This window comes from Dromiciops gliroides, chromosome 4 (genome assembly GCF_019393635.1).
Source record: "Dromiciops gliroides isolate mDroGli1 chromosome 4, mDroGli1.pri, whole genome shotgun sequence".
NCBI classification, from domain to species: domain Eukaryota; kingdom Metazoa; phylum Chordata; class Mammalia; order Microbiotheria; family Microbiotheriidae; genus Dromiciops; species Dromiciops gliroides.
The window spans coordinates 223,011,843-223,030,255 of NC_057864.1; the positions used below are offsets into that span (position 1 = coordinate 223,011,843).

An 18,413-nucleotide genomic window follows, 5' to 3' on the forward strand; every position below is an offset into this window, starting at 1 on the left:
TGGCACAGTGGATAAAGCACCGGCCCTGGATTCAGGAGGACCTGAGTCCAAAATCCAGCCTCAGACATTTGACACTTAATAACTATATGACCATGGGCAAGTCACTTAACCCCAACTGCCTCACCAAAAAAAAAAAAAAGTACCCAGAGAAAGTAAATCTTAAGAAAATTTAACGCTAAGGTTGAAAATATCCTATACTTTTGGGTATGAGGTACTCTAAAGAAAGACAACAAAAACGTCAATAAAAAGTTTAATATACATATATTAAATTTGAAACATTAAAATGAATTCACATGATACTCACAAAAATATTATAGGAAGATCAAATCATAGTCTGAATGAGACTGTGATGAGACAGATTCTATAAAGCCACACAGTGAAAAGCTTTTTCAATACTTTATTAACCATACTTCATATTTAACTAAAATTTAAATAGTAGTAATCCCCACCTCTCATCCAAAGATCCATTGTGCAAATCTTTAAGGTCACTATCCTCATTTACAGATTTGAAAACTAAGTACAAAATTACATCAATGGCAGTCAGGGAAAACTCAAGTTTCTAATAAATTCAGTTAAATACCTTCACTTTTATTCCTTTCTTAACAACACTACTAGCAATCTATAGATGATGATGGAATACTATAATATCTTGGTTGAATCATATTCCCCCAAATTTCATAAAAATGCTACTCAGCATTTTTATTCTAGAGCTGTGAAGAATCACTGGAAACAAAAGGACAAGGGAAAGGTCTGGGACATTAAGTGGTCTGAGGAAATATATTGGAGACATTTTTTATCTTAATTATAGATAACTTTAAGACCTAGGTAAATAACAACATGGTCAGTGTATCTTATTTCATGCTACCTCTGAAACTGCACTTAGCAATTATTAACATCCTTTATGTTTGTTAATTGTACTTAATCTAATCCAGTAAGAGGCCATAGAGACTTTTACAGACTTATTAATATAGCAAAAAAGGGATAATTCAGTACTTTTAAATCAATTTTCCTGATTCTAGTGTTTACTAGTGCCTTAAATATAGTACATACTTTAAAATATTTGAATTTTAAATCCTAATTAAATGCAGGTTTTCCCCACCTCTGCCTTCCTGCCTGTGGCTGATAACTTCACAATAAAAATTATCAATCTGAACATTAAATATTCTATTTAAAAATAAATATGGGGAGACAGTTAAGATTTCCACTTAAGCACCTCCCTCAATATTGAAATTACTCTCTCAAAGACCTGTGGACATCGCTGCCATTTTAATTGAAGAAAATAAGGAATAATTTTGAATAAGTTATTTTTCTCATTGACCATGGCAATCTAGGACTAGAGGACTAATTTTACTAGCACATAATGGACATTTTGTATAACATCTTCCAGGAGAACTATAGGCAAGCTTCTAGCTTAGCTGCTATGTTTTTGTTCATTATATCACTTAGCTTAACATTTTTTAAAGCCTCCTTACAATCTGTAACTTTGTAATAATTTTCCTTTGCTTTGATTTTTAAAGTTAAGCCTCAACTATAAACTGTAATTTGAAAAAGGGATTAGTGAGCAAAATGTTTAATAGAAGTTAAAGTATAAAGCTTTTGAAAGTTGAGATTTACATTTGAGCCTGTCCCATAAACTTTAAATTTAATTTTTACATACATATGGCCATATGTTATAGCTATTTTTCAATACTGCATAATAAAAAAACATACTCCATGCACAGCAGGAATCTTTAAAAGATACAAATTCAACAGCTAAGATGGATCCTCAAATAAGAACAGGAGTGAGAGGAACAATATTAATATTTTATAACCCAACTATAAGAGTGAAATAGAATTATATCCAACAAAAACTGTTCAAATAATGTCTCATTATTTCATCCTTTAAATATCCTACGTCTGTAAACTTGACCAACTTTGGCTGAGAGTCCTTTTTTCCATACTGGTTGACACCATCCATTATACTGTTTAAGTTGACTGTGGCTTCTTCATCCAAAATTCTGCAACCATGAATTTCTTCCCACTTTGCCAAGTTTTTTAAACAAAAATGCTTTAAACGTGAGATCAAATGCTTCTGTACTCCGAGCCTCGAGCTACAAAATCAGCTGCTTCCCATTCCACAGTGAAGAAGGAAAGAGTTCCAAAAAAGCCAAATATCACCATGACCAGAAGTTGCCAATGAAGTAGAAGGTAGTTGCTATAGAAAAATGCCACTGCTGCACAGATGGACTGAAAGATCACAGAAAAAAACCCACAGATGATATAAAAATATTCCTACAATTTCAATAAATGACCCCATTTCCTTTCCCATCTAAATGTTATCTATTCTAACAGTCTGATAGATGTTGAAGGGTTAGTTATTTCCCTAACATCACACATGTCCTTGCTTACCTCTGCTAATATTCACATAAGCTCTGATCCCAGCTGTTAAAATTGCATTTTGTACATAAAAAGAGGGCTAAAACACAGTACATGTAGTATGATAAATTCCATTCTCTGGAAGAATGGACTATGGTAACAAAGAGAAAACTCCCCTTATAAGCCCTGGAAGACAAGCAGGCCAATATCTCTTCAGAGAAAAGATTTTATACACACATGCATTTGTCATGTGTGTATATACGTGTGTGTATAAACACATACACAGAAATGAGACCATGAAAGCTACACTAATCACCTACTTCTAATCAAATATTCTTTGAAAGGCTAACCTTGACATTAAAAAAATATACCCATTTTTAATAAAAACCAACCCACCAATACAAGATAACACAAATTCCGAATACATAGCAAAAAAACCCTGCCACTTTAAATACATTTTAAGGAGCATGACATTACCTGAACAAACTTGAATATTGCAAAGGCAGGTGCACTATCTTCTGAATAAAGGAAACCCAAAATGCTAATTAGTTGGGTGTTAAAGCAGCTGTCTCCAAGACCCAACAGAAAGCTGCAAAGTAGGGCAATCTCTTTGCTGAACGAAAAAAATTCAAGAATATTTTTATATAAGTATCATGAGTATTTACTAGAGGCATTTAAGAGAAAGTAAAAGCATTACAATATAAGTGCTAAATACAAACTAAGTGGAAAAAAATAACAGAATTGGAAAAACATAAAATTCTATAGTAACTTGTTTTCAAACTCTGGGAAACTTTACTCCTGAAAGTTTTAGGAGTCATGATGCCTTTTTTTTTTTTTTTTTGGTGTGGTAGGGAAAGAGTGGGGAAGATAGATCCAAATCAGCAACTAATCTTTAACTTAGTGTTAGAAGGTTTTCTGAAGTATTGAAGTTAAGTGATTTGCCAGTAGTCACGCAGCAAGAATGTATCAGTGGCAGGACTTTAACCCACTTGTCCTTCATCTACTGTGCCATGCTTTTTTTCTCATCATGACCCACTCCAGGATAATTTCTGTTTTTCAGAGAAAGCCTCTATATCTTTTGTCAGCATGTGTTTGAAGACTGATATTACCTATACACCAGAATTTTAAAAGGATTTTCCATTGAAAGGACAATCTCCTGACAAACTAAAAAAAAACAACTTTCAATAATTCCAGTGTCTATTCAGAAGGGTAGCTATTGTGAAAGAAGACTAGATTTGATACCAGAACACCTGGATTAAAATCCCAACTAACATTTATTAGCTTAGTGATACTGGTCAAGTCACTTAACATCTTAGCTGTATAACCCCTCATCTGTATAAAAGGGGGATTATAATGTCTGCAGTACCTTAAAGGACTGTTGTAAGGATTGAAATGAAATAACCTATGTGAAATGTTTTATAAGTGGTAAAGCAGGAGCAGCTAGGTGGCACAGTGGATAGAGCACCAGCCCTGGAGTCAGGAGGACCTGAGTTCAAATACAGCCTCAGACACTTGACACTTACTAGTTGTGTGACCTTGGGCAAGTTACTTAACCCCAACTGCCTCACCAAAAAACAAACAAAAACCAAAGTGGAAAAGCATCACATAGATGCCAACTATTGTTATTGTTAATTTATGGTTCACTTTTCTTTTTTCTTTTGTCTAAACTAAAAGACTTAGTAGGAGAGGCCAAAATCAACAAACTAGAGAAATAATTTTGGGATTATCTGTAGGATTCCAATTTGCAAGCTCCAACTCTACCAACAGATATTTAACAGCTGTCTTTATGTAGATAGAACAGTTTTTTAAGGTATATGTGTGACCTTCTCCTCCTCCCAAGTTAGTCACTAAGAGAGTTATAGGCAAGATAGTTACTATACCTTGAATTGATATAAGCATTGCTATCAGTTCCTTCAATAGGAGCAACTGGGGCATCACTGGGAATGTTAAGAAAAATTAAATAAAAAGCTACAAAATGCACAAAAATGCCCAACAGCACAACTGGGTTCCTGCCCAAACGACTGTTCTTGCTTAATAAGCCAAAGAGACTTCCACCTACAAAGTCAAGAAACATTTATTATTGTTCACTGAAAGTTGAGAAATTCAACACTTCATTACATGGACAATTATAATAATGATCAAAATGTTAACAGTGTTTTGGAGAGGAAAAGGCACTTAACTTACCTGTTTATAATCTGAATGCAATACAGCATTTATAGGCAGACTCCTATCAATGAGGGAAAACATAAGAGGTCATTGGGTCATCATATTTTAGAGCTGGATAGGACCACAGAGACAGTATCTTGGGGCTAGAAAGTACTGCAATGATGATATAGCTGTAGTTCAATCCTTTTATTTTTACACCAGGAAATGCAGCCCAGTGTTTTGTCTACTGTCAAATAGAAAGTGAGTGGCAGAACTGGGACTAGATATAATCCAGGCTTTGTTTTTCAGGATCAAAGAATTTCAGAAGCAACCTAGACCAATTCAAACAAAAATCCTTGCTACATTCCTGACAAGTGGGCTTCTAGTCCAGTGCTCTTTCTCTTAAATAAGGTATTTGTGTAAAGATTTCAGGAGGTCCTTGGACTTGGATGGGAAAAAAATTACATCTTTACTTCAATATAACTGCTTTTTCTTCTAATCCTATGCATTTTATTTTATATACTGGAAAACATTATTCTCTGAAGTGATCCATACACCTGATTATCAAAAAAGAACGTGAAAAAAAGGTTAAAAAGCCTTGTATTATGCGGTTTTCTAGTACAAGTCATGTATGAATCATTGTACTCAACCTACAACTCACAACAAACATGAACAAGGGGAATTACTTTAGCCAAATTCTGTATCAATTTTTTATTCTAATCTCAATTAAATGGTTTATGAATCATACAATTCCAAATCAGATCCCTGACTCCTTTTCCTTCCCAGTTTCTCTTTGGAGCCCCACTTTAACTATATATATATATACACTACACTATCACCTCATACATTTTAGTTTTTGTATGGGTTTTTAAAGAAGTTTTATACCTATTATTCAAAATGATCCTTGTTAAATCTCAGTGAAATAGGAAATAAATCTGAATTAACCTTTGCTTTAACCATTTAAAAAAGCGATTTGCTGCAATTCATCCAATGAATGGAAAGACCAATATTCTCAAGGTCTGGGTTCTAGATCTGGCTCCACTATACTTATTAGAAGTATGATGCTGGGCAAGTCACTTATCTATATTTTAAAAATGAGGTTTTCTCTTCTGTAAAATGGGAGTGATAACTGCCCTACTTACATCACAGACATGCTTTGAGGATAAAATTAAAAAGTGGATATGAAAACATTATGAAACACTATTATTAACAACTAAAATCTTTTGATTAATTGCAGAGTGCTCTTTCTGCTACAGAATGCTACACAAAGAATGTAAGCCACTCATAATGCTTCAAACATTACTAGATTATTACTACAGACTCCAAAAACTAGAAGATGTAAGAAATTGCTTTAATAGCATTCAGTGTAATAAGGTAGAATCCCATTTAGAATCCAAGGAGAAATAGTTGTTTTCACCTATTTCTAAACAAGTTGGACTTGTTTCCAAGGGAGACCAAGGCTGATAATATAGGACTCTTCTAACATATGGGCTGGAACTAAAAAGTAATGACTTTATTTTAGCAAACTTGTTCCAAATACTCAATATTTAAATGGATTGGAAATGCTTATGTGGGAATTACTGCCATTGAGGCAGATTGTAACCCAAACACACTTACCTATCATGGATTCTTATAAATAAATCTGCCACAAAGGATCAACTCAACATTCTGGGTACTTTTGCTTCTGTTCACATTACAAAGATACTAATATCTGGCACATCATTAGCCCCCCCCCCCTTTTTTCCTCATACATTTCTTTAACTCCTTTTACATTACTTTTTCATAATTCCTGGCTTGTAATGCCTTACAACCTGGTCACACCTGTTTGGGTGAGCCTCAATTTCAGTTCTTCATAAACTATAGCATTCAATGACTCATATACCAGACATATACCAGAAGAATCCTAATAATGAAAAATAAAAAGACCTTGGTCTATTTTGAGGAGAAGACTAAAAGAACTCTGCCTTTTCCCAAAGACCACTCTTCAGTTCTTGACCCAACTCATCTGTTTTTGGCAATCAGATATATGCACATAAGCACACACAAAATTATAGATAAGCTCTATAGATTATCTATTCAATTGCACACCATAATCTGGATAACAAACATCCTTCAAATACTGGGTTTTTCCTTTTGGATAATTAGACCAAACTCTTGACGGTGACTACGAATCTTGTTTTTTACAATGTTATGATATGTCATGGCATATCATTTTTACATATATATGATTTATGATATATATATATATATATGAATGATTTATGACATTATGCTAATGGTAAATAGCAGAATGTGATGGACCTTATCATCTTTAGAGAATCCCTCCTCAATCTGGACTGTATGCTGGTCTTCCTCTGTAACAGTGATGAAAACTGGTTAGCATACATCCCTGTGTCTTATTCCTGGGTTGTTATTGATCAGAGGGTCAGCAAACACCTTTATTCTATCTTTTAAGGAATACAATATAATTTTATAACTTTTTTGTTTTGTTTTTGGATTTTGTGGGGCAGTGAGGGTTAAGTGACTTGCCCAGGGTCACACAGCTAGTAAGTGTTATGTGTCTGAGGCCGGCTTTGAACTCGGGTCCTCCTGAATCCAGGGTTGGTGCTTTATCCACTGCGCCACCTAGCTGCCCCTGCCCCCAATATAATTTTAACACAAGCAGCGGAAAACATCTAATTGGAAGTTCCTCGAGGAAAGATTTTGCTCTACGGAATTGACTTTTTATAGTCAATAAATAAGGACAACAGAATCTTACATTCTCTACATCTTTCAGCAAATTAATTACGTACTGGAAAAGATGCTGCTTATTGTGGGAAATGATTTGTGAAAGCCTATTCTCTTCTAATACCCTCAAGGATGCCCTCAGTATTTAGATTATAATAACAAAAAATTTATATACATAAGAAAAAGACATGTAAGTCAATAATTATTGATGTACATCAGTCATTTACTTTAAAAAAATAAAAGGTCTCAGATTTCTTCTGCTTTGGATATGTTGAGAATCTGTTGCTCAAAAACATGTCACCATCTTTGCTTTCTTTAGTGTCGTTTCCATTTCCTTTATAAAAGCAACTCAGTGGTTATGATACTAATGAGTTTAAAAAGTGCCTTTATGATCCTTGATAGTGAAAAGAGCTGGTTATAGAAACTTTTGTAGACTTTTTCCATCTTTTGTTTGTCTGCTGTCAGCCTGTTAGCTCTATCCTTCAATTCTTTGAGGACACTAAGGTGTTTAGGTTATTAGGCTCTTTTTGTCTCATTGCAATAACTAATTTACATTAGCTGAACTTCTGAATGTTTCAGTTTTTGATGTTATTTCCTCCATCCACTTTTTTAGTGTCAATAACTTGTTTAAATATTTCATGTTTTTGTCTTTTGATCTTTGTTTTTGTTGTTTAGCCATTTCAGTTGTGTCTAACTCTGTGACCCCTTTTGGGGTTTTTTTTGGGGGGGGCGAGATTCTGGACTGGTTTGCCATTTGCTTCTCCAGCTCATTTTACAGGTGAGAAGCTGAGGCAAATAGCATTAAGTGACTTGCCCAGGGTCACACAGCTAGTAAATGTCTGAGGCCAAATTTGAACTCAGGTCTTCTTGACTCCAGGCCTGGCATTCTTACCATTGTACTACCTAGCTGCCCCAATAATTTTTCTTCTAGCTTATATTCATTTAGATTTCCTTTCTACTAAGTTGGTGATCTGCCTGTACACAAAAAACCGACTCAGGAATGATAACAATAACATCAATATGAGTTATTTTCTATCTGTTAAAAGATGACCAATTTTATATTTTTCTAATATTATTCTGTGCTCAAATTTATCTTATTAAAGTGCAATTCTTATCAGATGACCCTACCCCTCCCCACCCCACATTCAATAAACTCTAGTGGCTCCCTATTACATCCAGGATAAATTCTTCTGTTTGGCTTTTAAAGCCCCATACAACCAGGTTTTTTCATACCATTCAAGTCTTATACTTTAGTCCCCTCCACTTTACTCTTTGATCCAGTGACACTGGTTTGCTTTCATTGTGCATCATACTCTATCCTTGTATTTTCACTGGCTGACCCCCATGCACCCCCCCCTGGATTCTCTCCTTCCACATCTCTCCTTCCCAGCTTCTCTAGTTTCCTTCAAGTCTTAGCTAAAGTCCTACTTTTGGAAGAAACCCTTCCCCATCCTCTTTAATTTTAGGGCTTTCCCTCTGCAAATTCACTCCAATTTACCAAAGATTTGCTCATAGTTATGAGCATGTTGTCTCCTCATTTGACTGTGAACTCCCTGAGAGTAGTGACTTGTTTTTGTCTTTCTCTGTAGCCTCAGGACTTAAGCACAGGCCTGGCACATAGTAGATGCTTAATAAATACTAGTTGACTAGCTACTCACCATGTCCAGAGCCTTCCAACTCTTTTCACAAAGAATGTACTACTGAGGTATAGCTATTTCTGTGCATTTTGAGTCCTTGGTCTTTCTCATTTTCCTTACTCTTGAACTATATTTAATAACATTTTCTATCTTCCTCATCTATATCCATCTTTGCACTGAAGCCACTAAGTATTAAGGTAAAAATTAACTTAATTTGGAAAATCTTACTAAGGTTCTCTAGAATTTCTCTACCTCTATATCTTCTACAATAGATGGCATATACTGACTGCATTTATTTTTACACTGGGCTTTATGAAAATATCATGAGTACCGCAACATGAGATGATCACATAAAATATTTCTTGTTGCCTTAAGGTAAATAGCAAAATCAACTTTGCCTACTCCTTTATTTGCCTCTCCAAGGAAACCTGTTGTTCATCCTTCCATTTTATAGTTTTGTTTATAGCAAGAATATCAGGATTGATACAATTTGATTCCTCCAGTATATGACTATGGTCACTGGACAAAAATCTCACATTTTGGGTAGTAATAGCTAAGTTCATGTTTATAGATAGTCTAAAAACCATCAGTTTCTAGACAAACTCAGCTTCCTTGAAAAAGAGCCATTTGGTCAAAAAAGGTTTATTAAATGCTTAAGTCAGTTGCAAAAGCCCATAGTCTAGAGATAGAACATTATGTAAGTCACTGTAGCTGCATCATAGGATACATGGAGGGATGTAAGGTGCAAGAAGCCTCGAAAGGTAGGAATAGGCCAGTTATATACCAAACAAAAGAATTTATATTTGATCCTATAAGTAAAAGTGAGACAGTGAAATTTATTTAATTGGAGGAGGGTGTTGATATGGTCAGATTGATTTATACTTTAAGAAAATCATTGTTAGCCGAATGGAGAATAGGTTGGAGATGATGAGAGATTTGAAGCAGAAGATCAATGAGAAGGCTATTATAATAGTCGAGACAAGTAGTTAAGCAAGCTGGAGACTGGGCTGTGGCTGTGAGTGAAGAGAAGGGTATGTATATAACAGACAGTGAGTGTGAATGACAAGATCTGACAATAGCTTGGATATGTGGGGTAGGTACAAGTAAGGAATCGAGAATGACACTAAGGTTGTGAAACAATGAAGAGTGCTATGTGAAATAAAAATTCAACAAAATTAAAGGGCGATGCTAGTGAATTCTTTCATCCAGAATAAGGATGCACCTGGCTGGAACCCCACAGACATGCCATTTGGAGGAACAAGCACTTAAATCCAGCTTGAGCTCCTGGTTAGAACGACATCAGAAAACAGGGCAAAGCCAATTTGAACTTCTGATCAAGAATGTGTGTCAGAAGAGCCAAATTCCCAGATTGTAGCAGTAGTGGGTACCTGGTACCCACTCCAGGTTCAATTCCAAGTCCCAGAGCTTCCTAGCAAGGGACTATTATATGGGATATGGAACTAATCCGGCCACATCATCCAAAACTGCATAAAAGTTGCTGTATTTGGATTGTAATGAGAGCAGGACATAGACCCAACACATAATAATAGAATATCCAATTCTAGGACTGCAGTGGGAGATAGGCTCTAGATATAGCCACTCCACCCAAGATTGTAGTATAAAGCACAATCTGGCACAAAGTTCCATCCAGGAACCAGGCCTGAAAACATGAATCAACAGAAGAAAACTTCTAATACGATGGAATCCTATGGATTAAAATAGTCTTAACAGAAGAGTACAACATTAAAAAAAAATTCTACAATATTTATTAGTAGACACCAGGGGGAAAATGAATTGGTTCTGAGGATTCGAGGATTAAGGGAGAAAAAATTAAGGAAGAAGTGAAAGAGATAAAAGTATGAAATAAAAACACTTGGAAAGTGAGTGAATAGCTTAGAACTGAAGATGAAAAACCTTACCCAACTAGTGGACACTGAAAAACAGCATGCAGTAAACAGAATTCAATTATTCAATAAGGCAACAAGAAATATTAGAAAAAGCCACGTTGTCATGATATGCCATAAAGGGCCTGAAGACCTAGCCTTCTGAACCTTGAAGTGGAGGCCTAATTCCAAAAAGTGGAGGTCAGAACTCAGGGGACCCAAGGCAAGACCACACCTCACCCAAATGCACAGCAGTATAAACACAAACAAATAGAGACATGTATATGGAGGGAATAATTCTGCAAAAACTATAAACAGAGAAACAAAGGGAAAAAAATGAACTTTTCCCAAAGACTGTATGAATATATAAAAGAAATGAAGGAAAAGATTTAAAAAATGAAATAAAAGCTCTAGAGTGAAGAAATGTAAGAAGAATCACTGGACTCCCTGAAAACCATGATATTAAAAAAAAAAGGCCTGGATGCTATTTCAAGAAATAATAAATGAAAATCTATTACACTTTCCAAAATCTATTAGAACCAGAAGGCACAGTAAAGATAATAAAAAAAAAATCCACTGATCACTTGCAAAAAGGATCTCTAAAAGAGAAAATCTCTGGAGTGGCAGATATAAAACTCAGAAGCTTCCATATCATGGAAAATGGATCTCAAATACAAAAACCATAGTCAGGATCATCTAAATCCTTGAAGCTTCTCCTAGAAATGAAAGAAGAACTTGGAATACAATATTCCAAAAGGTAAAAGATATAGGCATACAGTCAAGAGTACCATACCTTAAAATAATACCATTGGGTCGGGTGGGGGGATTTAATGGAATAGAGGACTTTGATAACATTTTAATAAGGAAGAAGAAAAGAGTGTTCCATCAGAACCATAATATCTTTAAAGAATACTGTAGGAGATAAATAAGAAAAACAGAGATCCTGGGGGTGGATTGGTTCTGTTGGGAAAATGTGAAGAAAGAAGCAGAAGCAAAGATAAAAGAAATACAGAAGTATGGAAAAGAGGAAGAAAGCAGAGCTTGCTAGTTCTCTAACTGGACTATTTAAGAATACATAAACAGAGGAAGGTGTTAGGGAAATGGACATCAGATGAATCTTAACTTTTATCTGAAATAGACAAAGAAGGGTTGAACACACACGTATGGACTATAGAAAAATCATTCAATAGGGAAACAGGGAAAAGGGCTGAGAAGAAAGATCATACTAGGGAGGGAATAGTCACCAAAAAATCCCCCCAAATTCCTGATCTTGAAGGGAGGAGAAAGAAAGCTTGCCTCTAAGACAACTGGGAGAATGGATTAATAGACTGTGTTACATAAATGTAATGGAATATTTATCGTATTAGTGCAGTGATTACTGTATTAAAGCCTAGTAAGATGATAGAGAAGTTGGATCATGAGAAGGATGAAGAAAAGATGACAGAAATAATTTCAAAGAATCCTGGGTAGTAGGACTGGAATATAATGTGGTGAGTAGAACTAGGAGTTCAATTTATAAAAGGTCAGCAACTCTGAAAAGAAAAACAACTGAAAAACTAATCAAAGTCAACCATATCTGCAGAGGACCTGTAAAAAAGCATATTTCTATCTCCTAAAACAGAGGTGCAGAAGGAGACACGACTATGGTATGGATTTATTTTGCTTCATTATGCTTATTTGTTATTTTTTCCTTTGTTTTTCTTTCAGTTTTGAACTGGGTAGCAAAAGAGATGCTCCAAAAAGAGGCACTGAAACATAAGGAACTGATTCAAATACATAAGATTAAGAGCCATTCCCCAACAAAGAAATGGTCAAAGAATAGAAAAGGCATTTTGAAAGGAAGAAATGAAAGCTATCAATAATCATATGAAAAAATGTTCTACATAATTACTAATTAGAAAAATGCAAATTAAAGCAAATTCATTATCAGACTGATAAAGATTTTTAAAAAGAGGAAAATGACAAATGTTGGGGGTACTATGGGAAAATAGGTACGCTTGTGTATTGTTGGTGGAGCTGTGAAGTGGTCCAGTCATTCTGGAGATAATTTTGCAACTATGCCCAGAAAGTTACCAAATATGCATACTATGCTTTTGAAATGAGCAAACTGCTATAAATCAGGGCTTAATTTATTGTTTTATTGATTGTCTAAGCTTAAGAAAGTGATGGAGAAAATGTCAATAGTGTAGAATAAACTTAAAAGTGTGTTGTACACACATTGTTTTCTGGAGAACAGATTATTAGACATTTACCAGCACACCCTTGCCTTTGACCCAGATATACCAATACTAAGCCTACATCCCAAAGAAATAAAAGAAAATGGAAAAGGATCTATATAAATCAATTTATTTATGTCAGCTCTTTTTGTGACAGCCCAAAATTGGAAGCTAAGGAAGAATGGCTAAACAAATTATAATATATGAATGTTATGCTCTAAGAAGTAGATGAAATGGTCAATTTCAGAGAAAACTAGGAAGACTTTTATGAACTGATACAGAACAAAGCAAGTAGAACTAGAACAATTTATACAATGTTAACTGTTATAGAGAAAAACATCTTTGAAAGATTTTAGAATTCTGATTAATACAATGATAAACTTTGAATCCAAAAAGATGAAGATGAAATATGACACATTCTGACAGAGAGGTAATGAGCTTAAAATGCAGAAAGAGATAAATTTTTAGACACTGCTAATATGAAACTTGTTTTGTAGGACTATATAGATATGTATTGAAGGATTTGTTTGGGCTTTTTTATTTGCTCAGTGGAAGAAGAGGCTAGAGGAAAGGACAGATTAATAAAAAATAATTATTAGTTCAAAAATAAAAGTAACTAAACACAAAAAAGAAAAATGCACAGAAAAGAAGTAAGCACAAGCAGGAAAAGTTTTGAAAGCAACATGTAAAATTTATTATGGACTGTTTTGAAAAAGTAAGTAGTATGAAATGGAGATTCATGATTTCACAAAAATCCTATTTTGTGTCTCATGTGTGCATTTAAATACTTTTTTATATTTAACATCAGAATAAAGAATTTTAAAATAAAACGTAAAGTAGAACTTTATTCATTTTGGCTAATTTTTATTTTAAAATCAATATATATACATTAAGTCGGGTTAAAATAAATATACTACCCAGGTATGATTAAGTAGAGTCCAATTATCAGGTAATTTTAGATCCAGAAGAGGTTTTAAAGATCAAAGGAGCATAGATTAAAACTGGGAAGAGACAAAGAGATTACCGAGTCCAACACCAATATTTTACAGATGAGGAAATTGAATAGAGGGGATGGATGGGGTGAAGGAATATCTTGCCTAAAGTCACAGAGTGGCAAAGAAGGGATTTGACCTCAATTCCTCAGACTCCAAATATTCCTACTCTTTATACTATAGTATGTTTTGACAGTTTAGCTATTTCCCTCCTATAAATAAGAACAAAATTGAAGTCTGGAGATGTTAATGACTAGATGTTGATGACTAGAGCTCCAAATTTCTCAACTGCTAGTCCAACATATATCACTTCTTTTCTATTCATTTTCATGTTGCTTTGTACCATTAAAAATAATTTATTGGGGGGCAGCTAGGTGGCGCAGTGGATAAAGCACCGGCCCTGGAGTCAGGAGTACCTGAGTTCAAATCTGGCTTCAGACACTTGACACTTACTAGCTGTGTGACCCTGGGCAAGTCACTTAACCCCCAATGTCCCCCCCCCAAAAAAAAATTATTACTTTGTGTGCTTTTTTCCCCTATGAAATTGTGAGCTCATCAGGGATAGGGATATTCTGTCTAATACTTCCTTTAAATCCTCTACAAATCAATACGGTTCAAATATAGAGAGGTCAAACGACTAGACTGGCAGTCAGGAGGGATGACACTAAATTTTATCTTTAAGACATGTACATATATCTTAAGGGGAAAGGGAACGAGCATTTATTAATCACTTACTTTGTGCCAGGCATTGTGCTTTACAAATAATATCTCATTTGATTCTCATAACAAACCTGAGAGGTGAGTACATTATTATCCCCATTTTACATCTGATGAGATTGAGGCAGACATCACTTATATGACTTGCCCAGGGTCACAAAGCTAGTGCCTGAGGCCAGATTTAAATTCAGGTCCTCTGACTCCTGTGGTCTCTCCACTGCACCACCTAGCAGCCACTTGCTTGTATCTTAAGACATTTCCTTGTGTGTGATCACAAGTAAAGGACCTTTCTGAGCCTTAGTTTTCTCAAACATAAAATGTAGATAAAAGTATATGCACACCTACCTTAATGAGCTGTAAGGAAAATGCTTTAGTTGAATATGAATTGAAAATGAAATTTTATTATATGGAAGCAATACTAGAAGACTTCAAATACAAAAATGAGGAAGGAATTTGAAATTCCCGATCTTATTAAATGGAGAAAAAAGGCCTCTTCATGAAAAAGTAAATAGAAATAAGTTGTTATAAAACTATTTAGGATCATGGGATTTAGAGTTGGATTTGTCCTTCATTCCAGTTGCTCTTCCTCATTTTAGAGGAGGAAACTGAGGGCCACAAACTTAAGTGACTTGGCCAATGTCATTTAAATATGGGAAGTAGCATTAATTAGACTCAAACTCTGGTCCCCTTGAATCAAATCTGATGCTGTTTCTATGATAACATGTTTCTCTCATTTGGCCCTAACATTTGAGTCATGAAACTTCAGACTTGTCAGTTAACAAGGAAGCAAGTTTTTCATTATATACTTATCAATTAGACTTGTATACCTAAGTGTAAAACAGTTTTAGGCTCTATAAAGGCATTACAATAAACAGATATTAAAATTAATAGTACCTCTAGAAAGGTAAAATATAAGAATTTACCTTTTGAGATGAAATTTTGGGAAATGTTATGTATTTTTTTTGATAATTTTATTTCTGACTGATTTGGTCTAACTTGCTTGATTTATTTATTCTAAGATGATGGTAATAACCAGTAGTACAGAGTTCAAGTAAATAAGAGGAGAAATTGAAGGGCATGAAAAATAGAGAATCATATGAAAATTCTACAACAAACCTCACAAAACTGGAGAGATAAGTGAAAATTATTTCTAACCTAAAATTTCTCCAATGCCGATGAAAATGCCAGAAAGTCCAATAAGGCTTTTTTCTTCTGTGCCAAACTGATTTACAGCACCAATACAGGTTCCATATACACCAGAGAAGAAGGTTAATTCCAAGCCTTTAGAGAAAAAAAAAATTTTTAATTAATTATAGCATCATAATTTCCCTCTTATCACATATGTATTCTCTATGTCTAAAAGCATCATTAAAAAGACACATCCACACTCCAAAAATCTCATAGTTCTCATAGAACATTAGAAGCTGCTTGAAAAGGAATTGTTTGGTTATTTGCCTTTATATCTCCAGCACCTAGAACAGTGCTTAACACACAGTAGGCACTTAATGACAGACTGACTGCTTAAGGATGCTTAAGATAAATAATATTTAAATTAAATTATTAATCTGCAGCTGAGGAGTGTTTTTTCCATTCAATCTACAATTCTGATGTGCTACAAATGTAGCGAAAAACAGCTACAAAATGGCATCTGTATGAATCTTAAGATAAAATTAAATTATTCAACTGTATAAGAATATTATCAAGACTAACTTCTTAGTTTTCTTTTGGGAGTAAGCAGTGTACATAGCTTATGCTATAGTTACTATAAATGGGTGATGAAAATTAAAAATGTTCAACTTTCTCATGAGTAACCTTTCTTAGCAAGGAAAATGACAAAATTAGAAAAATAATGCTAAATACTTTAGTTTGGAGGTACAACACGTTCTAAACTAAACACAATTTTAAAAAATACTGGTCAAAACCAAAATAAGTTCATACTTAAACCAGTATGAAAACAGAATTTTCTCCTAGGTTATAACATTGTAACACTGAATTTTAAAAGGTCGTATTTTTGTTTCTAATTTCTCTAAAGACAAGTTTCTACCTTTGGAGCTCTTGAAGGCAAAATAACCAGCATGTTGTTAAATTATCATGTCTATAAAAGGATTGTTGCTCCAGATTCCTCTTAAGTCATTCTTTACATATCTCATTACACAGTGAATTATTGCATTCACCCATTTCAAAACATAAAGATTTATTTCTGAAGCTCTATCTCTATAGTGTCACAATACTGCCCTAGAATCATTAGATATTTACCATCTCTTTCATTAATTCCTTACCTGTATAGGCAGTTGTAACACTGAGAAACAGGATTTCTTTGGTGACACATAATGTAAGAGATTTTTCTATAAATAAAAGAGACATTAGATCAGACTTATATTAGCTCAACAAAAGTTCTCATAAGAAATTTCCTTAACCAGAACAAAAGATTGAGACTGTACACAATGGCAGCAGATAAACATCTTAGGAAGAAATTATGGGCCTGCAATATTCAGGAACTCATTTTACCGTAATCAGTATACTGGAATACTGGAACCATACCAAGGGAAGACTCATTCAATTTATGGACCAGGATTAAGTAAAAAATATATTATAGGGGGGCAGCTAGGTGGAGCAGTGGATAAAGCACCGGCCCTGGAGTCAGGAGGACCTGAATTCAAATCCACCCTCAGACACTTGACACTTACTAGCTGTGTGACCCTGGGAAGGCACTTAACCCCCATTGCCCTGCAAAACAAAACAAAACAAAACAAAACAAAAAATATATATTATAGGGGCAGCCAGGTAGCACAGTGGATAGAGTACCGGCCCTGGAGTCAGGAGTACCTGAGTTCAAATCCGGCCTCAGACACTTAACACTTACTAGCTGTGTGACCTCGGGCAAGTCACTTAACCCCAATTGCCTCACTTAAAAAAAATATATATATATGTATGTATGTATGTGTATGTATATATATATATATATATATATATATATATATATGTATGTATGTGTATGTATGTGTATGTATATATATAATAAATGTGTCAACCCTCATACTTTTTGGATTATACATTAGCATATTATTGTGGTTACCTCAAATTTTTTTTGCGCTTCTGATGTAGTCTCAAACGTGTGTTAGAACAGAAAAAAAAAATTTTAATTGGACATGTTGAGGTATATAAGGTCAATGAGGAAACTTTGTTGGGTCTTTCAGTACTCCTCATATCATACTATAAAGTGGTGAGCAACCTGTTAGGCTTTTCAATACCCCTCATATGCTACCATTTGAGTGACATGGCCCAATTTACATTATGCTCAACTACCAAAGTTCCAGAAATGAGGAAAAAGGTATAGCTACAAGCATGACACATAGAACATTCATCAAAATCCCATCTATAAACTCCTAATATAAACCTGATTTATATTATATTGAATTCACTCAACAATTATTTCTGGAAAAAGGTCTGATGTTTAGTTTGCTAGTTCCTATAAACATTTGTATTAGAGAAATTCTTTTGTGGAAAATGTTTATTGTGGCACAAACAAGTAAAGGTATATTGCTGTATTCTAGTTTTAATGAACATTATTACACTTAGATACTACAGATATGAAATAAGTTAACAACATTTTTGCAAAATATAGCTCTAGTTCAAAAGATGAATAAATAAATTATTTAGTTAAAGTTTGGTTGTAAGGAAGAATACTTCTTCAAAGTCAGAATTATATATTCTAATGAATAGTAACCATATTCTTTTTTT

At 34.3% G+C, this 18,413-nt stretch overlaps 1 protein-coding gene across 2 annotated transcripts in view; it reads right to left on the bottom strand.

The window, feature by feature from the left end:
* Positions 1-383: 383 nt before the first annotated feature.
* MFSD11 (major facilitator superfamily domain containing 11) overlaps positions 384-18,413 on the bottom strand; it is a 30,897-nt gene continuing 12,867 nt past the window's right edge. For both annotated transcript variants that reach the window (XM_044002832.1, XM_044002830.1), the window contains 5 exons: positions 16,952-17,017; positions 15,828-15,953; positions 4,236-4,410; positions 2,833-2,968; positions 384-2,226 (listed from right to left, as the gene is read on the bottom strand). In XM_044002832.1, the coding sequence (XP_043858767.1) occupies positions 2,062-2,226; positions 2,833-2,968; positions 4,236-4,410; positions 15,828-15,953; positions 16,952-17,017 (668 nt within the window). In that variant the 3' untranslated portion in view covers positions 384-2,061. The remainder of the gene's footprint in view (positions 2,227-2,832; positions 2,969-4,235; positions 4,411-15,827; positions 15,954-16,951; positions 17,018-18,413) is intronic.